This window comes from Lycium barbarum, chromosome 9 (assembly GCF_019175385.1).
Source record: "Lycium barbarum isolate Lr01 chromosome 9, ASM1917538v2, whole genome shotgun sequence".
NCBI lineage: Eukaryota > Viridiplantae > Streptophyta > Magnoliopsida > Solanales > Solanaceae > Lycium > Lycium barbarum.
The window spans coordinates 123,356,069-123,382,151 of record NC_083345.1 but is presented as its reverse complement, the minus strand read 5'-3'; the positions used below and the strand labels follow the sequence as shown (position 1 = coordinate 123,382,151).

Sequence of the window (26,083 nt, the reverse complement as noted above, 5' to 3'; positions counted from 1 at the left end):
TGGGTGTAAATCATTTCATAAAGTGAATTTGTTTTTCAAATTAGATAAGAGATCATTCATTTTGATACGGACTAAAAAGGAAATAAGTTCACATAAATTGAAACTGAAACAGAGGAGTATTTCCATTCAATATTTATGTCAAATAACTATATTTTAAAAAGAGCAAAGGTACAAATATGCCCTTCAATTTTGTGATTTAGAATAAATATACTTATCGTTACATAGCGGGAGGTCACGGGTTCGAGCTGTGGAAACAGCCTCTTACAGAAATGCAAGGTAAGGCTGCGTACAATAGACCCTTGTGGTTCGGTCCTTCCCCGAACCCCGCGCATAGCGGGAGCTTAGTGCATCGGGCTGCCCTTTTATACTTATCGTTACAAAAGTAGTTATATATAACAAAATTATGCAAATATATCTTTTTTATTGACAAATTTTTTTAAAAAAATCATTTAGGTTATTTTTTAATTAAAAAAATAACACGTGACTTTTAAAAAAGATAAACATATTTTTCTAAAGCCACATAGTAATTTTTTCTAGTGGGTCGAGTCTAGTTCGTTTATAAAAAAGGGTAGACTTATTTTTCTAAAGTCACGGAAATAATTTTTTAAACGACCCAGACCTGACACACTAGAAAAATTACCATGTAGAAAATTAAAGTCATGTGGCATTTTTTAATTAAAAAATAACCTAAATGATTTTTTTTTAAGAAAAACTCATCAGCGAAAAGTGTATATTTGTATCATTTTATAACGGCAGGAGTCTATATACACCACTTTTATAACGAGGGATATATCTGCTCTAAATCACAAAGTTGAGGGGTAAATTAAACCTTTGCCCTTTTAAAAATCTAAATCTGACTACTAATATTCTTATAGATTTCTAAAATGGTTAGGTAATAATGAGGGTAAGATTCAAAATAATAATTTCTTTTCTCTTGATTTGTTAAAATGAAAAAAAGGTTATGCTGAAGACGGTAATTATTGTTTTATTTTTAACTAGAGGAATAGTGTCACCCACTAGATATGGAGTCGATTTTGTTATGAAACATTTTATCCTCAATATAGGACTTTCAAGTGCGAATTAGACTGCAATGCATACCGATCGTAAGAAAAAAAAAACAGAAATGAATAAATAAATCTGACTTTTGTATGCTGGTCAAGTAAAAGGGTGCTAAGAAGTAACTTATTATAGCTAAATAATAAATTCCGCAATACATATATTAATTAGTTATAATTAAATAATAAAAAATATATATAAGAACACGTATCATACTATTATGCTTTGGTTGGTAATAGTAAAACAGAGTTGTACTCTCTTAAGCGTCCTGCCCCGCCGTTTCCTATTCCTCGCCACTTATTTGTCATTCTTTTCAAGTTTTCATCTGTGTTTATTCTTTCGTCTTTTGTGCTTCAAAACAAATTTCCTTGGCCCTTTTCAAGTTGTTTATGAGCCCGTTTGGATTGGCTTACAGCTTAAAGCTGTTTGCAGCTTATAAGCTGAAAAAAATAAGTTGGGGTAGTCCAACTTATTTTTTTTGGCTTATAAGCTGTTTTCAGCTTATAAGCTGCTTTAGATAAACTAAGTCAAATGGGTCCAATTATTTTTTTGAGCTTATTTTAAGCATAAAATGACTTTAAGCTGGCCAGCCAAACACTCAAAAAAACTGAAAACAGCTTATAAGCCAACTTATAAGCCAATCCAAACGGGCTCTATATCCATTTACTTAGTTATCGTATTATTTGCTATTTTCTTTATTTTAATTTATGTGATATTAATCTGTTATAAAAAAAATATTTTTATTTTTAGAAATAATATATCTTTAATAAAATAATTTACAGCCACACAAATATGTATGACTTGTTTTAGACCACAAATTTTAAAAGTTTTTCTTTTTTTCTTAAACTCCGTATCTAGTCAAACTATATCACATAATTGACATGGAGAAATCTTCATTATTCTATGAGTTATGCTCTACTGTATTTCCCTTTCATACCTGATTTGATATGATTTATTTGACCCGAGGGTCTATCGAAAATAATTTCTCTATCTTCACAAGAAAGGGATAAGGTTGCATACACAATTACACGTCACTCTCCCCAGACCCACTTGTAAAATTACACTGGGTATCTATTGTTAAGTTATTTATATTAATTCATATCAATTTAAATATCTTTTATTAATTTATTTGTGTTCTTTTTAGTATGTTACAAAGAAAAAGCTCATTTTATTTTCAATAAAACTTAAAATTATTATGTTACTCCTAGTGATACTCGTCTATAGTAATGACATGACGTATCTAAGACCTCAAGAGTGAAATAGATTTTTTGGTACGTTATACATATTTTTAATTTAAGAACATAAAATTCAAAAGCTTGTTTGTAATCTTAAATTAGGTCCAATTAAATTAATATACGTAAAATAAAACATACCTAGTGATACTCGTCTATAGTAATGACATGACGTATCTAAGACCTCAAGAGTGAAATAGATTTTTTGGTACGTTATACATATTTTTAATTTAAGAACATAAAATTCAAAAGCTTGTTTGTAATCTTAAATTAGGTCCAATTAAATTAATATACATAAAATAAAACATAGTTGGTATTATTTCTTAAGTTCCCTTTTACTTATCCTGTAAATTAAAAATATATTTTCTCTTTTACTTGATCATTCAACAAATAAAAAGATTCATTTTAATTTACTCTTTTCATTAAGTAGTCATGTTTTAAATTTATTGAAGTACTAATAGTCAAATGTAAATTTCCAAAGCATAATAAATATGAATAATTAAATAAATAAACATCTATTAATACTTTCTTAAAAAGAGTGTAAAATACAAATTGGACAAGTAAAATGGAACATAAGAATATGCATAACAGACGCATCATTTATTTGTTATAAATACAAAGTAGAGGTATCTTTGTTTTTCTTCTCTTGTACACCCTCTATTCCTTTCATACAAGGCAACACTCAGAAAATCTCATGCTCTTCTTACTCAAATATATATAACAAAGAAGAATACCAAAGCACAAATGGTAAGAATTTTATTAATCTTTTCAATTCTGATATATTATATGGTGTATGTACTTAATTTATGATTTTTTTTGAAGGCGGGAAGTGGTTCAATTTCAATTGTTCCAAGGTGGCTTGAAGTACTTCTAGCTTTGAAATTCTTCAATGCATGTTCAATTCATGAATTAGAGAAGAGGAATGAAGAGAATGTATTTTGTTTGGATTGTTGTGTTGGGTTATGCATCCATTGCATGCCTTCTCACAAAGGTCATAAAATTTTGCAGGTTAGCTAACATCTTTAAACTATTGATCTGTTTGGACATGATTTTTTTTTTTTTTGGGAAAATAGCACGGTATGATAATTAGGGTAAAATATGTACCTGGTTTAGCACACTTTTTATTTTATACACGTGTTAGCCGTAATTTTACCGACGAGCACTAGTGTCTTTACTTTCATAATTTAGGCTTTTAGCTGGTTTTTTTGTTGTGTTGGCACTGTTGGACTTTTTTGTTCCTTTATTTGTTTTGAACTTATGTTTTTTGCTTTTGTTTATTGTTAATAAATATCCCACTAAGTTTCTTAGTAGTTGCTAAAAAAAATGCGGGGGGAGTAGGTGGGTAAAATGTATATAAACACCTCTTATAAATTATTATATATTTTTATATGGTGTACAAGTGTGTATAGACACCTCTTATACATTATGTGTAAATCCCTCTTATGTATAAACACAAAGATAAGTTTGTATAATATTGTTAGTGTATAAGTGTTTTACATCTCCAATTTAAATTTGTATAATCTTGTATACCTAGTGTGAAAGTATGTATAAATACCTCTTATATCTTATTGTACACTTTTATACAAGATTGATACACTCCAGATGTATAAAATTGTATATTATTGTATAAGTTGTACATCCTGACAAAGTGGCTATGGAGGTGTAATTTTAAAATATGACTACGCAAATATAATTTTGTATGCTAAATTGTACATTATTGAAATTTCTCTTTTTCTTTCCTTTGAAAAGATTTAAATTATTATAGTTGCACAAGGGTCAAAGGAAAAAGAAGAAAGAAAAGGTGATTGGTGGTAGAGATAGTGGTAGAGAAAAAGAAAGGGGAGAAAAAAAATACTATATAAAAATTTAAAATTAGAGAAAAGAGTCACATTTGCCCCTGAACTATGTGAAAAGTTTAAATTTGCCCTCTATTTAAGAAAACTAATCATTGATTGCTAGAGTTTAAGCGTGAGCTAACACTCATGCAGCGGCAAGGACCCGCAATTCTCGAGCCACCAACTGCCCAACTCACTGACAAACCCTCTCTTTACTCAATGAGAAATATAGCATCATTGGGCGCTAAGCTTTTGCTCTTTGAAAATAAGGGCTAATTTAGCCTATTTTAGTATCGGTGAGGACATATTTGACTCCAACTATTATAACAATAACATAATAAGTGAAATCCCACAAAATGAGATTTTCACTCCAACTATTAACGGAGCGACAAATTTATTTTATAAAAAAATCGCATAACTCAATAGCAAATTTGACCATTTACCTTGTAATGTTGATTTTGTGTTTGTATTTATTGGTTTTGCAGATTAGAAGGTATGTTTATCAAGATGTTTTATGCTTGAAAGACGCTAACAAACTCTTAGATTGCTCTTTTGTTCAAGTAAGTTCCAAATGATCAAAATAATTATGTTCCGTTTTAATTTATGTGACGGTGTTTGAGTCCCACATTGATGGGAGAACTTAATCTCTTTATATAGCCTCGGACAATCCTAACCCTTTCTACTTGCTTTTGGAGTTAAGTTAGATCCAAAGTTAATAACATGTTATCAAAGTCCGTCCCATCCAATTCTTGGTTTACAGGTATTAGATCCTTGTATTAAATTATTCACGTTCAAGATCTTCAGCCCTGAACATGGGGATAGTGTTGATTTCCACATTGGTGTATGATGAGAAATTTTGTAACATCCCGTAAATACGAGTTAGGTGTCATTGTGAAATAATTGGGGTTTATATGTCATTTTAACGTTTTGGATCCCTTTGGGATGGATAATGGTGTTAAATAATCTTTTCGGGGTCAAATGAGATAAGGAAGTTCCTTAAAAATATTTAAATTCGTCAAGTTTGAGACAGTTTCCAGTTATGTCCAGTTTTCGGGTACTTTCGTTTGACATTTGGAAAAACTCAAAACATATAAGTTGTAGGGAATTAAAATACCTTTTCAAAAAAATATAATGCAGCCCAAACAGACGTGTGAGTAAAAAGTTATTACAGATTTACTGAAGCTGTGTAAAATGGAAATCGCAATTCTTGTAGGATTAGGTTTTAAAGCCCAAGCCTTTATAATGACTTATAAATACAACCCAAAAAAGTCCAAGGAGAGAGTTTTTCCACCAGAGCTATATATCATCTCTCTAAGGTGAGTTTTTACTCAAATCCCTAAGTTAATTACCTTAGCTAATCACTAGGTTAACACTGAATCATTATATGAAATCGATAGATTGTGGAAACTTCATTCAAGGTCAAATATGGGCTGAAGCTTTGGGATTTCTTCAAAAAGGTAACACCCTCATACTTTTATGGATATATGAAATTATTATTATGTTTTAGACATGGAATAGTTGGTAGAATCATGAAATATGATTGGTTTAAATGCACTTTATTAAAAACAAAACCCTAGTATTTTTGCTGTAGAATTTCCTCCGACCAGCCATATTAAATTGACTTTTCCCGCTTATGCAACTGTTAGATCGAGCCCAAATTTTAACTGAGTGGTCCCAACATATAGGTCTTAAATGTGAACGGTAAAGATCGGATTTCAAGGTCTGTACCTGTGCGTTTCAAGCTATGAACAGTAGCTGCGAATTTGGTGAATATCTACAATTTTTTGGTCATACAAACCTCAATTAGATGTAGAATGATTCTTTGAAGCATGGAGCTTACGTTTGGGATATTTTAACGGGATTTAAGGTATGTCTCTTTAAAAATAAAATCCTTTTTAAATATAAAGGTAATTTATATGTCTCTTTTGCAAACTCTCTTGAAAGATCGATTCTTTATAAAAGCATGTTTTGAATGATATGATGAATTGGTTTTACACTCTTGAAATTTATTACATGTTTTGATTAATGGTTAAGGTGCGTGAGTGGACAGGCCCACGTTAAACCTTGATTGTATTATCCTCTATATATGTATATGAAATCATAATCATTTTCTTTTATAAGAGATGATTAGTGATGATGGTTAATTGCTGGTATTGATGATTTTACAAAGGAAATATGACAAAGGAATCTTGTTTAAAGAAGTGCAAACGTTTTCAAGATTATCTATGAAATTATGAATTTTCGTAATGGCATAATAAACTTTAATGCTATTTGATGGTATGACTACTTTGAGACAAAATGTGAATCGGCTTCTATGCTATGAACTTTGTTGTTGTGTTTGGCCTAGCTACTCGAGAGGAAGGGTAGCCACTATAAATCCTAGTGTGGTAATTGCCTAGCCATTCGGGAGGAAGAGTGGCCACTACCGGGTTTGCTACCCGGAGTGTGGTTTATGCCTAGCTATTCGGGAGGAAGGATAGCCACCGAGAATTACATATTCTGGTGTGGTGCGCTGTGTTTAGGGAACCTCTACGGCCATCTCTTCGATGTGATTGATTCTTGGGCCTGCATTGGCATGTGTGGTATTCTTATTCTTTCATGAGAACTGTTGTTGACAATCGTGATCAATTTGAAAGGAATAATTGAAAGTTGTAACTTGACGAAAGGCTTTATAATTGGTTTTGATAATTCTTATTGAGATACACAAGATGAATACCTGTTTTTATATTGATTAATGGCTTTGTAAACTTTTAACAAATGATATTAAGAATCATAAAGTGGAATGATTGTTTTTATATTATCTTTTCAGAACTGATTTCTTTATGTATTATTATATTTTATTTTTATATTACTTGTTGTCCCCGAGGCACTTTCAGAGTACGAAAGTACTCAGGCATACTATTGTTGTTTTTTATGGTATGTTAGGTAATAGAGAAGTGCAGGTTCGTGATACTCTCGACGCTTAGGAGAACTTGCTACTGCTGTTGATTTGGTGAGCCACATCCTTGTTCGTGAGACACTTTCTGTTTCATTTATTATTCTAGATTTCCGGGTTGCGTCCCGAAGTTAGATGATTGTTGTATCTCTTAGAAGCTGCATAGATAGTTGTCAAAGTCTCGTACGACTTAATGGGTGTTTGCCACGTTTATGATTATTTACTTATATTAGACTTCCGCTGATCTTATTTCATAATTGTGATCCTGATATATGCAGTTACTTATAACTTTGTTTAATTTAATAAAGAAAGATTATTAAAAAGGAACTTGATGTTACATTTATTTTACAAACTTTTGGAGGCGAATGTTGAACCTGGCGGGTTCAAGTGTTATTATTGTGTTGTTTAGGTTCTTCCGATGTTGTTCATGACGTCGGATGCCGGTCACGTCTAGGGTGGGTTTTGGGGCGTGACAAATTGTCTCTTTATATAGTCTTAGACAGTCCTCACCTATTGAGTTAGCTTTGGGATTTAGTTAGGTCTAAGGTCCATGACAATACTTTTAAAACTTGTGATCTAAAAACAAATTATGAATATTTGTTCGAATATAAAGCATTTCATTAATGATAAAATGATAAATTTAAGTTAAATAACTATGAAAATTCTTTTTGAAACAGATTTAAAAAGTATGATACAAAAATTGAGACAGAAGAAGTGCTAGTTTTCATCTTAACTCTCCCATATTATATTGCAGAATAGACATTTGATAAAACAAGTCATGAACATTTGATTAACTATAAATCATGTCAAAGACTATATAATTAATTTAATATAAACATTGGGTGCAAAACAAATTCAGTTAATACTTCTTTATTTTATACTGATTGATCACTTATATTAGCATTAGAGGCTACTAAGACTTCAATGATATATTTCACTTAATTTATTTGGTTTAAATATATGCAGTCTTACACAACTAATAGTTCTAAAGTGGTGTTCTTGCACCAAAGGCCCCGTTCAAGCCAATTCAAGGGCTCAAACTACAATTGCATTCCATGTCATAGAAGTCTTCAACATCCAAACATTTTTTGCTCCAACTCATGCAAGGTTTGCATCTTCCTAGTAATATTTCTATTAGGCACTTCATGCTCAAATTTCAGATATTTTTTTGAGCATGTTATCAAACACCTATTAGTAGATAAGTTAACATTATAAAATTTATCACCTTCTTTAATGGGAAAAGGGTTCAAAACACACTCAAACTATGGCCAAAGTTGCCATAACACACCTGAACTTTGCGAGGGTCCTATGACCCCCCTGTACTTATTTTTTATGTATTTTGTACGCCTTTATATGGTGACCTGTACAAGCGATTGTATCTACTCTCTTTGAGCGCGTAAGATTCCATATAAAAGTGTATATAATGCACAAAAAATAAGTCCAGGGGGGTTATAGGACCCCCACAAAGTTCATGTGTGTTATGGCAACTTTGGCAAAATCTTGGCAGCGAATTACTGTTCATCTTCTTCAAAGAGAATTGGACTGAAATTTGATCCTAATGCACTTCAAATCTCAACCAAACATCACCAAATTTCATATTCGAAATCCTCTCGACGTTCCGGTTCTTTTGATATATCACCCACTCGAAATGGAGCTCATTTGCGGCAACCCGAAAATTCAAGTTCGAAGCTTCAAGCTTTGTTCATGGCAGTCATGGAGGCGTTCAGTTCTTCTTCACGTTCCAGACATCTTCTAAGCTCGAGTTCAGCTTCAAACAATCAGCAACCAAGAATTTATTCATCAAATCCGGAATTTGAAGACCCAGATCTGAAAGCTTCAAGTCGAAACTCGACGTCCCTAATGGAGTTTTTGTTTACTCGACGTCCCTCATCAAATCATGTTTTCAATATCGACAATGTCACAAATCCTATATAATATCGAAAAAGACTCGTTTGATTTGGTCGTTACAATGGAGTTTTTTTGGGTTTGAAATTTTGGAAAGTGGAGATATGAAAAATACCCAATTGAAGAATAATTAAATCTTTTAAAGGAAAGCAAAAGACACAAATTCTTGAACAGACACAAACTCAACACAAAAGGCACAAAGCAAAAGGCACGATAATTGAAAGAAAAATTAGCTCTAACGACTGGAAAAAAAATTGGTCACTATAAGTGCACTTATAACGACCGGATTCATCTCCCTTCGTTAAGAAGTGGTCGCTAAAAATCAAATTTCCTGTAGTGGAGCGTGTGCATACACTCAAACGAGTTTGGTGACTTTGTCCATTTGAAAGCGTAGATAATACACAAAAAATAAGTCCAGGGGGGTCATAGGACCCCTGCAAAGTTCAGGTGTGTTATGGCAACGTTGGCCATAGTTTGAGTGTGTTTTGAACCCTTTTTCCCTTCTTTAATTATACACATCAATCTTGATTGAAACAAATATGAGGTTTTATGGCGCATTGATGCATATAATTAAGAAAAGTAACATGTTTTTAGTGGTTAATTAACTAGTCTGTGTACTAGCAATTTGAGAACACGTGCAAAAGCTTTTTAAAAATTTGAGCCAAAATATTGTGATAGTAACACTTTATCATTTGTTCAGGTGCTCAATTAAAACAGACTATAGTTCATGTCTGAATGAAATTTACTAACAAATTTAAGAGGCTATTGACGTATTCCACCTGAAATGAGAAGACGTGTCTGACTTTCACCCCCACTCGGTTAAAAGAATACTTTTACTATATATATACTCTTTCCATTTCAATTTTTTCGTCTTACTAAAATATTTTTTCTACTTTATATATACTCTCTCCATTTCAATTTGTTCGTCTTACTTTTTTTTTTTAGTCCGATTCAACAAATATGCCTCTTTCTTTTTTTACAACTCTTTTGTTCCAATTGTCTACATGCATTTTTAAAACCACAGAGATAAAGGGCATTTTGGTACATTTTATATATCTTTAATTTAAAATTATAAGCTTCAAAAGTCTTTTTTATTTCCTTAAACTCCGTGTCAAGTTAAATTAAACAAACAAATTAAAACGGAAGAGGACTATTTGATTAAGTCTTCTTTAATTATTTAAATTACTTGTCAATTAAGCATACTAATTTAAAGTGAAAAAGTGGGAGCCATATAATGTAACTAACTCTTCTCCCAATAAATTGATCCTCACGTTCATTTGTTACAGGTGCAACACATGGTAAGTTGTTCTAATGTAAACTTGATTATAAAGTATCAAAAGTTGACGAGCAAGTGTGAAAGTTCAATGGACTTTATGGATGACCAAAGGACACCTAATTGTCAATCTATGGCCACTGAGTCCGTGAAAACTCAACATAGATCTCTAAATGCATCGACTTGTCTATCAAAATCCGACGGATCATTCACGCACCGTTGGAAGGGCACGCCTCAAAGGTCTCCCTTGTGTTAGATTTGGATTTTAGGGAACGTGGTATTTACCGTCTTGAGCAATTCTCATCTCATGATCTAGCTTTAGCAATTCAGTTAGCAAAAAGAGTTTTGAAAGAGTGGCGCATGTGTACGTCCAATGAAATACAGAAATGAAGAAATTTATATAGATTTCAAAACCATTTTCCATATTTATACATAATTGAACTATGTTAGTATATATCAATCAATTGTAAATCTATGGCTACTGACTCTGTGAAAACTCAACATACATCTCTTTGCATGTTCCAACTTGTTTGTCTCATGCGCTTACCGTCGGAAGGGCGTGCCTCAGGCGCTTAGAGCTTTAGGCCCCAACTTTTGAATGCTCCACTTTATATGCAAATAGATATCATTTTTTGCACAAAACAAAAGTGCATCTCTTTAGTGAAAATAGAATATATCTTTTGGAATTTGATTTGAGAAAAAATTAGGCCTTAAAATAAGTTTTCTATCGTTAGAAACAAAAACTTATGGAAGGGACAGTGATAAGTCGTGGATTTTCAGGCTTTGTACATTCACTAACTTATGTTTTTTATGAGTCATTCAAGTATTTTTATCTATTTCTATTATGTTTTTGTGTGTTTTAACATTGTGTGAGTTCGAGGGCATAAAAGGAACAAATTGGCAGAAAAAGGAGAAAAATGATGAGAATGCGACTAAGAAGTGATTGCAAATTGTTTACACAAATCAACAGAGAGTTTGCCAAAATGCAACAAGATGCTACGCAAGATGAGGCACCACAAACTCCAGATGCGGTCGCATATTCTAGCTCTAAGCAACCAATGAATCAGGCAAAGTGCACTAGAATGTGAAGTACATGCGACATCGCAAACTCCAGATGCGGTCGCATACTCTTGAGTTCGAGGGCATAAAAGGAACAAGTTGGCAGAAAAAGGAGAAAAATGATGAGAATGCGGCTAAGATGTGATTGCAAATTGTTTACGCAAATCAACAGAGAGTTTTCCAAAATGCAACAAGATGCGACGCAAGATGAGGCACCACAAACTCCAGACGCGGTCACATACTCTAGCTCTGAGCAACCAGTGAATCAGGCAAAGTGCACTAAAATGCGAAGTACATGCAACATCGCAAACTCCAGATGCGGTCGCATACTCCTGATGCGACCGCATACTTGGCGTCGCATGTCGTCATTTAGGCAGTTTTTGTACTTTTTGTTCTCTATCTTTAAATACTTGTGCCTAGGTTTTTGTGAACATTATTGAATATTCCTTGATAGACTTTATTGTTGTCTTTTAGCCATTGGGGCCATTGAATAGTGGTGGTTGAAGCTTTTAAAGAGAATCTTCTTCCTTTTTGTCATCTTCTTCCATTAATTATTGTAAGCTTTATGAATATTCTCTTTATCATTGTTGTGTATTTAATGAACATAAGTAGCATGTCACGACCCAAACCCATGGGCGTGACTAGTGCCCGAGCTGGACACTCGTATACCTACCTGCTAAATATAATCAACTGAAACTAAGGACAGTATGGAAACTTGTAAAAGCAACCGAAAGATTCATAACGCCATATGTCGTAAACCTGTCTCCAGAGGAGTCACAATTGATCAAAGCATAACACGATATGCAAGCCGACAAGGCTGCCACTACATACGGGAATATCCATAACAAACCATATCGACACAGCTGACCATAACCCATATACAACCCACATATGTCTACAGACCTCTAAGAGTATCATAGTAAAATATGATGGGACAGGGCCCCGCCGTACCCCTGGATATGTATAGGTCTACATCAAAGATCTGTACCAAAATAATCTAGGCTCCGGAACAATGGAGCTGTCCAAACAGCTGAGCAGAAGTCCTAGGCTGGAGGATCACCAAACCGAATGTCTGTACCTGCGGGCATGAAACGCAGCCCCCCGAAGAAAGTGGGTCAGTACGAGATATGTACTGAGTATATAAAGCATGAAATACAATAAAAAGGATCATGACTGAAATAGAGATTACAAGAGACAAGTATGACAATCAAGAAATCACTGTACTTGTGCCTTATGAAATGAAAATCATGCATAGCTATATCATATACCATATCCGGCCCATTATGGACTCGGTGAATAAAGTCGTATACATGTATACCATGCCCGGCCCATCAGGGGTCTCGGTGCCATCATCACATCATCATATTATATATATATATATATACCTTACCCGGCCCGGGACTCGGTGAAAGATATATTACGGCATGCACGAGCAGAGTAGTGAGCAACCATATGCAAACTAAATCATCATCTGAGACTCAATAGAATAATTAGAATGAACTAACAACACTTGAGAATCAAAAACAACAGTCATGTCAAGTACCCCTCAAATGTCATTATGGATTATATCAAAATAGGACTTTTGGAATCATAGACACGTATCAAGACATAATGAAATAACTTCTGGAAATCAAGAACATTAGCCATCCTAGTGTCTCTAAGAGTAGGAGTTTCTTTGGAGTTTATACATTCGTCGTCTGTTTGTCTCACATAGATCATGCCAAAAAGAAAGAAGGGATAGCTTTACATACCTTGAAGCGCGTCTATTCGTCTAAAATCTACTATCCAAGTTTGTAATCTATAACAAGGCAATAATTACGCCACAATTAGATGAAAGTCATTCTCTACTACTCATTGTAAGCTAACAAACAATCTAACGAAAATCCGGCAACATTTCCCTTATTTTTCTTACTCCGTCCCAACTCACCAACAACCCAAAATAATCACAACAATATCAACAACACACACAGCCACGAAAATCATACCAAACAACCCCAAAAAGTCATCACAAAACAGCCACAAAAATCGTACAAAACAGCCCCAAAATATCATCAACAACATCAACAACAGTACCAACCATTAATATACATCATAACTCAGCTAATCCCATCCATTTAATTCAACTAAAACATCCCCCGATCCATAAATCCCAACAAAGCAACAAACGAGTTTATAGAGCTATTTTCTCCGTTCTAATCCGTTAAAACCCTAATTAAACTTATTAACAATGAAAAAGGAACCTTAATCTTACCTTAAGTATGCAGCAACCACGTCAACACTCCTCTTTTTAGCTGATTTTTAGCTCAAACTGAAGGCAACGCAACGCACAACGCTTTTCTCTTCATGAGCTTCGGGATTCGGGGCTCGAATTTGGATCAAAATGGCTCTCTTAGCCTAGAAGCTCTCTCCCTCTCTCTCTAATATTCTTGGAAGCTCCTAGTTGCAAATGACCAGCCCTCAAATGAATTTTCCATATATATTAACGTTAATGGGCCTCATGGGCCGAAATGTAATTGCTTGGGTCGGGTCTCAACTTGCTGCCCCGCCAGCCCAACTTGCATCGTCCATATCTCCTTATTCCGATATCATTTTGACGAGAGGTTTGTTGAGTTGGAAACTAGACTCGATGAACGTCATTTTAGGCTTTTGAAACACCTTAAAACTCCTCATATACTAGGAGATATGCCTCCAACAATATGGGCTAAAAATCTGGTCCGAGATTTTACTGAAGTTGTTCCGATTCATTTCGTTTAGATTCGTTTAACTTCTAATCCTCTTCCAACCCTCGTGTAACCTCTTATACATACATATACATACTCATATACATACATAACAATCCATACACGTCTCGAAGGGTCCGGAGAATCACAATAACCTTAAACATAACTAGAGAACTTACGAAGCTTCGATGAAACTCCAATCGCAAAAGTATATTCATATCTTTTGTCCATCTTCTATATCATTACTAATAATCTCAAATACTTTAAAAGGGCACTCACATTACCTCATATACGTACTCATAACGCGATTTCAAATCCTTTAGGTTACCATGTCACCTCGGGATACTTAAGGCAACCATATATATAACGATATTCTTACTAACTCAATTAACTTTCCTTGAACTTTCTTAAATCATTCATTCTTGTCTTAATTCAAGTAGTACGGACTCTTACGGGGCGTAACATAGCAAAACCATTTAGCTAAGGTTATGAGACCAAATATGTTAGTTATGTGATTGTGTTTTATATTTCAACTACATTTGTATGTTAAAGATGTTTTTCCATTAACTCTTCAAGCTTTATTGACTTTTAATGGTGGCCAACATTATTTGTGACTAAATACTTTTCTTTTGCTTGAAAAAGAAAGTAAAAGTTAGGAAAAGAGTTAAATGGAAAGGATGTGGGGCTTTAAACCCTATCTAATAGCTTGAGCTAGAGATAGGAAAGCTAACTTGAAATAAAATGGGTGTTCACATTTTCTACATTATAAGGCTTGAGAAAGCTTAGTAATGACATTTATCAATTTATTCGACAGACTTTTAATAAACCTACGTAACCCATATTTAATCATATCTAGACACATAGATGAGTTGGATTGATACCCAATTGCATTACTTTTCATTGGAACCACAACCTTAGTCCTTTTCCCAATAGATTATCTTTTTAACAACAATTAGCGATAAATTAAATTAACAATCTCCAAGCCAATCATTATTATACCTCATTGCTAGAAATATTGACTAATAGTCGAGCATTACACTTAGCAAGTATATTTCTTGATTGTATTCTCTGTGGGATTCGATCCCAACCTTATTGAGTTCTATATTTGACAACGACTGCTTACTCCTATTTTAAAAGGTGTAATTTGGGCGTATCATAATTTGGCACCGTTGTCGGGGAATACGGTCTAGAAATTTACCAATTAGTATAAAACTCTACTTTTAGTCTTTATTTCTCTTCTTAGTTTCTTGTTGTTGATTTAGGTGAAATGACGGACTTCAATTCCGATGATGGAATGGTAGAGAAGACTGGTATGCTACCGCTACCCGCCCACCTCCGGTCCAAGCTAACGCAAGTTTCCATGTAAATAATACCATGCTACACCTACTCAGCACTAAGGGCTTGTTCGGAGGTCTAGCCAATGATGACCTGAATAGGCACCTTAAGAACTTTCTTGGGGTATATACCACCAACGTGCATCTGAACGTCTCAAGCGAGAAAGTCAAGCTGAGGCTTTTCCCATTCTCTCTCACGGGGAAAGCCACCGCATGATTGGATAATCTTCCGGCCGGGTCTATTACTATTTGGGCGGAATTGACTCAAGCTTTCCTCAAGAAGTTCTTCCCTCCATCCCGGATGTTGCAACTCTGTGTCGAAATCAACAACTTTCATTAACTTCCGATTGAGGCTTGGGCTCGATTTAAAAATAACGTCAAGAGTTGTCCAAAGCATGGGTTGCCCGATAGCGTTCTTCTCCAAACATTTTATCGGTCACTTGATTCGGTCAACAAGTCGGTGGCTAATAATATTGCGGGTGGGTCCATGATGGATAATTCTTATGATGTTATGTATATTATTTCTGTCATGTTTTTCCTTCTCGACTCTATTGTTATTGAAGTAGAAGAACTCTTCTATATATGCTCCATATGCCTTTATGCTTGGTGTAAAAGCATATACCTGTGGCTGTTACTAAGTTAATAATTATTTCGTTGACGAAGAGATTGTATAAAAAGTTTAAGAACGAAACCTCCTATCAAAGGCTTAATTAAATCAATACAAAGATTATGATATAAGTAGATAATTGTGTTGTTGATTGTTTTACATTCTCTCTTTTTGTAAGTCTAAAGGCAGTTCATTTATCTGAAGTACAGTACTATTCGTAAAGATAGCTTATAGGAAAAATTGTAGTCTAAGGGTAACCGTCGATTATAATAAAAAGTATTAACTAATCAATAATGTTAGTTTAATTTTCATGAGAGTTTTTAATGTAAAATATGTAATACGTATTATTAAATAGCTTGAAGATATTTGACTTGGTGGGTCCCGTTGCAAACCAAGAGATGAAAACATTTGTTTGGGAAGTGGTGTTTATTAGAGTTTTACTATCTCTGTTTTCTTCTACATTCAAAACCCTTTCTTCTTTTTCTGTAGGTTGTGACTCTTTAATCCAGAAGTCTAGATCTTTTTGTTTTTGCATATGCTTAATCCAGAAGTCTTTTTTTTTTTTCCAGAAGTCTATCTTTATGTACATGTAAATTATTTATAGATGCTTATAACACTTGCAATCCCAATAGTGCCTTAAGTTCATGCTAATAACTAATTTATACAAGTCTAATCTTTAATAACTAATGTTTTTATGTTATTTTTTCAGGTAAAATAAAACTCAATCCGAGGTTCTGCTTTCAACTGTTTTGATAAGGTTAACCAAATTGTGTAATTCTAGCTATTATATATGTCATGTGTCAAGTCAGCATAACAATATTCTAATTCTAACTATTTAGAAGAGCCGGTTGGGCTCATTTTTTGTCGTCCCTTTCAAGTTAAAAAAAAAAATAAAAAAATTGAGCTCCATATTAAACACCAATCAGTATTAAAAAAAAAAAAAAAGTGAAACCCATCAGATCCAAACTCACGGGAAAAAAAAGTGGACCCCATATTAACAAAATCAAGCAATATTAAAAAAAAAAAAAGTGAATCTCATATTAAAAAAAAACAAACAATGTTAAAAAAAAGTGCTTAGAAAATCAAACAATTAAATCAATAATGATGGATTCATTGCCACATGCGTATCAACCCATTAGTGTGAGCAAATGAAATTATTGTACAGCAACATACTTAAAATACTTATATGTGGACCCATATTAACAAAATCAAGCAATATTTTTCTAAATCAATAATGATGGATTCATTGCCACATGCGTATCAACCCATTAATGGGAGAAAATGAAATTATTGTACAGCAACATACTTAAAATACTTATATGTGGACTCCATATTAACAAAATCAAGCAATATTAAAAAAAAAAAGTGAATCCCATATTAAAAAAACAAACAATGTTAAAAAAAAAGTGCTTAGAAAATCAAACAATTAAATCAATAATGATGGATTCATGCCACATGCGTATCAACCCATTAGTGGAAGCAAATGAAATTATTGTACAACAACATACTTAAAATACTTATATATTAAAATAAGATAGAATTTAATTACTTTTTCATTTTTTCCTTACTCTAATAAATGTGAAAAGAGATTAATGTCATAAAAGAAAAAATACTATTAAATGGAGATCAAATAATTAATAAGGTAAATTAGTGAAATTATAATTCTAATTGACGTTTTCTTAAAAAATCATGTAAAAAACAACATGACAGGTGAAATGAGTTAAACAAAAAATATTTATTAAAAATTAAAAAACAGAAGTTCTTCATGGACCCATATTAAACATCAACCAGTATTTAAAAAAAAAGAGAGAAGAAAAAAAAAGTAGAACCACCACATCCAAACTCACGGGGAAAAAAAAGTGGACCCCATATTAACAAAATCAAGCAAGATTAAAAAAAAAAGTGAATCCCATATTAAAAAAAACAAACAATGTTAAAAAAAAGTGCTTAGAAAATCAAACAATTAAATCAATAATGATGGATTCATTGTCATGTGCGTATCAACCCATTAGTGGGAGCAAATGAAATTATTGTACAGCAACATACGTAAAATACTTATTTATTAAAATAACATAGAATTTAGTTACTTTTTCATTTTTCCCTTACTCTAATAAATGTGAAAAGAAATTAATGTCATAAAAGAAAAAATAATATTAAATGGAGATCAAATAATTAATAACGTAAATTAATGAAATTATAATTCTAATTAACGTTTCCTTAAAAAACCGTGTAAAAAATAACATGACGAGTAAAATGAGTCAAACAAAAAATATTTACTAAAAATTAAAAAATATAAGTTCTTCATTTAAATAGAAAATCAAATTTCTACTTTGTTTCATTTTAAACATGTAAAATTAATATAATAATTTAGAATTATCCAAATCAAAATTTGATAAAAAAAAATTATATGTATTACTTTACTATTACTACTATATAGAAGAGCCGGTTTATAGAGGCAAGATCGTCGTCCGTGTTCGGTCCTACATTTTTATTTAAGGGCAAAAAAAATCTTTTGTGGTCCCACCCACTTTTTTATTTAAGGGTAAAAAAATGACGTCTTATATTTTATATTACCAACTCTTCTAAAAGGTAGATAGAAATACTTTATTATATTTCTATTTTTCTACTATATAGAAGTATCGGTTTACTCATGCTTCGTCGTCAGTCACTCTTAAAAAAAAAAAAAAGGGGTGGGCCCCACCCTCTCCAAACTCATGAAAAAAAAGGTGAACCCCACCCTCTCCAAACTCATGAAAAAAAAAGTGGATCCCATATTAAAAAAAAAAAAAAAAGGCAGCGTAAAAAAAAACGTGCACCTCATATATTAAAAAATTAAACAATATTCATGTAATTCCCAAAGTATCCCCATCAAGTCAATAATAGTGGATTCATTGCCACATGCATATTAACCTATTAGTGGGAGCAAATGAAGTTATTGCAAGCTAAAAACATGGACCCCATATTAATATTTTTCTTCAAAATATTCAATTGCTGTATTTGCTATTCCGCCATGATATTTATTTGTTATGTTTACTAAAATAAATATACTTAAAATTTATATATTTAAAAATAAGATACAATTTAATTACTTTTTTATTTTCGTTCTTACTCTAATAAATGTGAAAAAGATTAATATCAAATGAAGATCAAATAATGAATAAGGTAAATTAGTCAAATTATAATTCCAATTCACGTTTCCTTAAAAAACCATGCAAAAGACAACATGACAAGTAAAATGAGCTAAACCGAGAATATTTACCAAAGATTAAAAAATAGCATTTCTTCGTTTAAATAGAAAATCAATTTCTACTTTTTTTTTTTTGTTTTAAACATGTAAAATTAATTTAATAATTTGAATTAGAATTATCCAAGTCAAAATTTGATAAAAAATAATAAGTATTTTACACCTTTAAATTAATCGAATTAAAATTGAAAGTATCAACTGATGCTTAAATATTGTTATTATTTTATCTCAAAGAGAGGAAAATAGTTTTCTTTTAAACGATTCTTCTCTTTTAAAAAGTATTAAGAAATTTTCGTAGCAAACATGAATATAATAAAGTTTTATATACGGAGCACAAACTACAATGTTATATTAATCGTATTTTGAACGCAGTGTGTGTATATATATATATATATTATCACTATCTAAACACAACTACATATACATAGATACACTATAATCCGAAGTGTTGGGCCCGTGCGTAGCACGGGCATAGGCCATCTAGTATATTAAGAAAGATGAAAGGCCGTTTGCTCATATTTGTGACACAGAGCGAATTTTCGGATCATGCTTCTCTTTCTTGGATAAGAGGTATTTTAGTTGATGCAGACCTTACAAAATTCTATTTCAGATTTTGGTGTCAAATAAGATAGAGGACTGATGTTGTAGTTTCATTTCCTATTTGAGCTCATATAAGCTCGTGCCAAATAATTCTTGTGAGCTTAGCTACTCCTAAATGTTGAAGGACACAAAGAAAAACCAAGTTATATACGCTCTTTGTATTTTATCATCATAATCTTATTGTAATTGTTGTGGATTACTATTCATCTTTGAAATTGAATGATGTTGCAAACTTATTTTGATATTGTTTTCATTTTGTGTTTCTTAATAGGACACTTACTTAAACGGGGGAAATGAACCCTGCAAGATCATGCAATCGAAGAAGAATTGGATGTTGTTTTAGATTGAGAAAATATAGTCCATTAATCTTCGCACGGTATGTAAGGAAAATTAGAGAGCTGGATGGCCTGTAACCTGTTGCTCATATTCCATTGAAATATTTTGTGTTAGTACTTTCACAAGTATTCTTTTAAATAAACTTATTTTGAATTTAAGACAGGAAATTTTTTCGTAAAGTTATAATTGAACAAAGTCATACTATCGATATGATTGCGTTAAATCTAGGGGTGTCAAAAAAATATGAAAAATCGACCGAACCTAACCATACCGAACCGATTTATAATATTTTTTTAATAAAACCGTGAATTCTTATTTAAGCTTATAACCGTCCCGAATAATTAGGGTGGTCTTTTTAATTTATACAAAAACCCGAAAAATTCCCAAACCGAACCGAATAGCCTTACATGTATGAAATATATTTTACGTATTACAAATATGTTAAATTGAATATATAAAATATATTTTATAAGTTCTGTTTCAAATATAAAAAAAGAATTTCGGCCACTAAATTTTGGGCCTTTAGTTGATTGGATTTAGTTTCAAAAGGATATCTCATATACATAGTCATACGGTCATAGATTTAGATGATTTAAGTCGACATTTTTTGTTATAGTTAGCACTAACAGAAGTTTACCTCCATCTCGGTCTCCTCTACTATGTTGCTTGATGCATACATATCAAATTCAAGCTGTGGTTTCTGTGACCTACGAGCTAATGTTTGTTTTGGCTCAATTCAACATTGTTGTATTTGGCAAGTTATTCTTCTCCTTGGTCAATCAGTGAGGATTCACGTCGCGATGGTGTCATCATTGTTGTCTTGCTGCTTGATATAACACATTTCAGTTTAATTACTTTGTATAATTTTTTTACTAGCTTTTACATTAAATATTCATAAGAAACAAATAGAAGCTTTATTTGATGGTGTACTACAAATAAGTTTGTGGAGGTCTGTGTCGTTACATTTTAATGGTGGTGTATTCTTAGGTGACACTTTAAAACTAAATAACCGAAAATTAACCGAACCGTACAGATACCGAAGAAAAACTGAGATGATGGGACAGTCTCGAAAAGTCTAATTTTGGTTATACAAAATAAAATATCCAAAGAATTGAGATGGTATAATTTTTTAAAAATAACTGACCGAACCATCCCATTGACACCCCTAGTTAAATCTTTCATGTTGAAAATAAAAGAGAAACAAATATTAACCGCTAATCACGTGAAATAATAATTAATAATTATTAAAGTTCAGGTTATATTTCATAAATTAATAAACAGTCTTGTCCCATCTCAAGCCTTTCAGATTCAAATACTTAATTTTAAAAATAAAGCAATTAAAATTAAACAAATCAAAATTAATAGCAATAATTACCTAAGGTATGACGACATTTTCATTTTTATACCATCTCAAACCTTTCATCATCCTAATCATTATACATGTTGATATTATTCCTGCAAAATGAATCGCTTATTGAAATCGTCAAAAGGACATTAAACCAGCACAAATAATGAATAACAACTAAATTTAAATAACAAGCAAATTATTTATTTATTTATTTTCAGAATTTCACAATCAAATTAACTACTGAATTAAAAAATATGTGATAGAGCAAAACAAAGAAAACTTATTTGTAGAGGCGAAAGAAGAAATAACCGTGGATTAGGGATTGAATTTAAATGGGAATATAAACCGTGTATGAGTGTGAGTGTAAGGTTAGTTTCATTTAGTGTATTCGTTTTTATCTTTCTTTGGTCTTTTTCTCTTCTTATTCTTTTTCCTTTTTCAGTTTCAACCCATTTTTTTGGGTTATGTTCTTATTTTATCCCTTTTTTTGTTTTTCTTTTCATAATTTAAAATTGTGTTTAACCACTTTTGACACAAACCTCCGTTTTTCTTTTGAGCCAACCGTAAGTTTCTAATTATTTTATTTAATATTTTCAAACTACAAAATTTTTAATTTTTAATATTTTCAACCTCCAAATTTTTTGGAGCTTTGTCCTAAAATTGTACACATATCTTAATCTGCTTATGACACTTGGCTTATTGTGATGCTTCTGCCTCTGCTTTTATATATAAAAAGATAATGGTGCCCCAAGTGGTTATTTAAGGGACGAAATTTGCAATTAACCACTTTTCAGGGCTTATAATTGAAAAATGGCTCTTATAACGAAGTTTCAAATCCACAACATTGACTATTTTTTTTAAAAAAAAAAAAAAAAACAAGATCAAAAAGTGGTTAGTGAGCATTATATCAACTTATTGCTGCACTGAAGTTTTACTTGTGGAATTTGAAACTGCATGACTGTGACTATTTCTCAAATAATGGTCAAAAGGGATCAGTAGGAGCTATTTCAAACGAATATATCTGATTTTGGTGCCACTGTTTTAGTTATGCCATGTTTAGACATGACTATGGCTATTTCATGCACGTTTGGTTGAAGCTCAATCATTTTCGCCTGAACTTCAGTCGTACATGGCTAAAAACCGATCATTTTTATTGAATTTCAGCGATTTTTCCCTTATGTTCTTGCACATATATTTGAAGTTCAGACACTATATGTTTGAAGTTGTTCTGAAACGGATAAACGTACAATTTTTTTAAAGAAAAAACTGAATATAGGTTAAATAGCGATATACAAATAAGAAACCAATTTTACCTCTATTTCTACCTATTTGTACACTTGCCCGGTTACCTCGACGTTTAAGCCCAAGCTAATCCAGCTCTACCTACTGGGCCATTCATGTAGCCCAAGACCAACCCATTTAGGTACAAGCAAGACCATCACAATATTCATTTTTTTTTTTGTGCGGCTTGTCCTTCAAATGCACTGATTTTTAATTTTTTTGTCCCTCAAATTGGTGGTCTTTAATTTTTGTACTTCACCTAATACCATGAGGTTTAGGATTCGAACTCCGGTTCAGTAAACAAAAAAAGTCAATTTCGCAAAGCAGAGTTTTGTAGTAAAGTTAGGCCTTAAGGTAGAGGTTTGTAAAATTTCAATTAAGTAAAAAAAAAAAAAAGAATTGCTACAAATAAGGCAAAATTTTGTCTTCTGAATGCAAAACTATTGGAAACTCTACCTGAGGCAGTGCTCTGCCTTGCGAATTCAACCTCTACCTTGTGATTTTTAAAAAATTTTGCTTTGACTGAGCAGGAATTCAGATTAAAAACCAAGAGATTATTAGAGAATCACAAAAATTAAAGACCACTAATTTGAGTGACAAAAATTAAATATTTGTGCCTTTGAAGGCCAATCGTGCAAATGACCCCACAATATTTAAAAGATTAGTGTACCAGAAAATAAAGCAACATGCTTCAAATACAATAATGTTAAGATTTCGGATAGGAAAAGGTGAAAACTATCACAAATAGAAGAAAAAGGAAACAAAACTGAATTGTAAAACTCCAATTTCTTTTGGCTATCAAAAACTTAATCTCTACACGATAATGGTTAGAGCCCTTTTAGCTTAGCTTATAAGTTGCTGAAAATAGCTTATAAATTATTTTCAGTTTTTTTAAGTGTTTAACTGATTAGCTTATAAATTATTTTATATTTAAAATAAGCTTAAAAAAATAAATTAGGCTATTTAACTTAACTTACAAAAAAACAGCTTATAAGTTATTTTTTCAAGCCCATCCAAAAAGGCTGTGATTCAAAAACCCATTCCTATATGATTATGGCTTGCAATAAATTATAAAATTGACTCCTGCCAGTTTCACTGGCCATCCACTACCTACTCATGTCCTGGTCAATTCAAACCCCTCTGTCTGGTTTAGCATTTCATTAGTCCCAATTTAAGTATTTTACTGTTATTTTTTTATCTGTTTTAATATGAGTATCTTTTTCTATATTTAATAAGTTTTTAATATAAATATACATACATCTTTAATTTAAGATCACAAAATTCAAAAATTACCTTTTATTTCTTAAACTCTATATTCAGTCAAACTAAAATATTTAAATTGGAACGGAGTAAATACTCCCTTCGGATAAAAAAAAGTATTCACTTAGTCATTTGCACATCCCTGAAGAAAATAATAACTCCTAGACAAATATAAGTAATTTGACTAAACTGTCCCTAATTAAATAGGTATGAATCTTTGATCACATATCACTTAATAAGGATAAATCTGAAATAATAAAGTTAATTCTTGATTTGATAAGTGAATATTTTATTTTTTTTCAAATTTCAATCGGCTCCTGTTCATTTGCATTCTCCAAAGGCCTACTTAATTTTTAAGTTCTCTTCTTTTAAGATAACTCCTTGTTAAGAAAGCGGTAGATGGAGCTTAATTATTGACATGTCGCAAATATAAGTTACATGAATTTATTTGAATCAATAGAAGATACTCATAAGTTCAAATTCTAAATCTATGCTGACATAATATTTTGCTGTGGTGTCTATTTAAGAGCTCTTAATCTAGTCACGTATTGTATTAAATTATGACAAAAAACCTAATTAGGAGCAGACCGTAAAGAAGACGACATTTTATGGGAAGGAGAAAAGACCTTCAATATTTTTTTAAACAAACCATGGAATTAGCTTTCATCGCCCACAGAAACTAATTATGGTATTAAAAACCAGGAACGACACTATTTTTTTTTTCTCCCTATTTTGTGTTTCTATTAAACAAATAAAAGAAAATTAAGATTTTTTCATGTACGCATCTAATTAATAGTTATGTTAAGTGATACAGTATATATTAGTATAGATTTAATTTCTAACTATTAAGATTGTTTCATTAATGTAATATTAATATCGGGACGAGCATGTATTCATGTTGTGTATGGGAAATAATGAAAGAGCTAGAAGTACACCCCTTTTAAGAGGAAGCACATACAACTACATGGGAAACATCTTAATTTTGTCCTCAGCCATATCTTCGGTTCATTTACATTGATACTGTTTTGTATTTGTCATTAACTCAAATGAAATTCCAGCATAGACTGATTAGATTCTACGTATCAAAATATTTTAGGAAATATTTAGATTTGTCTCTTGTCTTGTGAGTTGTCATTACTCGTTACCCACCAATATGCCACTATTATATTTCTGTTACAGATCATGTTTTAGAGGTATGCTAGGTCAAATATGAAATAATTTACTAGCAGTATATGTATGAATGGGATAAATAATGAATGATAACCCTCCGTCTCAAAATATTTATAGCTTTTTTTAGTTTACACGATCCTTAAGAAACAATGATTGGAAGGGTTCTTTTTACTATTTTAACCTTATTTGAGACTAAGCTATCATCTATTTACATTAAATGTTTAAATCAATTTATGTGTTAATGACATTATCTATGTAAATGTAAATCTGTGCTGCAAGTAAATGCAAATCAACTGGTAGATGCAAATTAACAGTGTTGTTCCATTAGAACGATTAACAATTCAACATAGGACATGTGAAAAGACTCCTTGGGATAAAGAAAATTACAGCTTGAAGAAAGAGAGAAACAACACTTCACCATAAATTTAGTGGAACGATTTTCATCTTCTTTGCCTTCAAAATCTTTCAAAATGATTGAAAAATTTCAACTAAAATTATTCTAGGAGTCATTTGAAATTTGAATTTCCCACCAAAATTTTCTTATAACACGTGATGAAGTGTTAAGATGGCAAGGTTGACCTGTTGTTTGTACTTGCACAAGAGTAATAGCACCGATAATCAAGAAGTTTGTAGTCTTCGAAAAAAATTCTATTATAGGTAAAATAGAAAAAAAAATTATTAATATTGCCTTGAACTCCGAAAATGATAATATTTTGAGATAAATATTTTTAATAAGGACGACTAATATTTTGAGACGGAGGAAGTATTGTATTAAGATATTTGGTCTAGTTTTGGTTAAAAATATTCAACTTGGGAAAGGAAAAAGGAGTAGCCGAACCCCCAACTATTGGGTCACATGCATGCACATTATTGCATATATTAATGTCG

General features: G+C 31.9%; 1 protein-coding gene across 1 annotated transcript; it reads left to right on the top strand.

The window, feature by feature from the left end:
- The first annotated feature begins 898 nt into the window (after window positions 1–898).
- Window positions 899–8,993, top strand: LOC132612305 (uncharacterized). The gene is made up of 5 exons (XM_060326601.1): window positions 899–904; window positions 3,111–3,296; window positions 4,609–4,683; window positions 8,025–8,165; window positions 8,592–8,993. Exons 1-5 carry the CDS (start codon window positions 899–901, stop codon window positions 8,991–8,993), a joined length of 810 nt encoding a protein of 269 aa, XP_060182584.1.
- The last annotated feature ends 17,090 nt before the right edge of the window (window positions 8,994–26,083 follow it).

Coding starts and splice junctions, on each gene's coding strand:
- LOC132612305 (XM_060326601.1), top strand. Junction 4,684..8,024: donor TAGATTGCTCTTTTGTTCAA/GTAAGTTCCAAA, acceptor AAATATATGCAG/TCTTACACAACTAATAGTTC. Junction 8,166..8,591: donor TTTGCTCCAACTCATGCAAG/GTTTGCATCTTC, acceptor TCTTCTTCAAAG/AGAATTGGACTGAAATTTGA.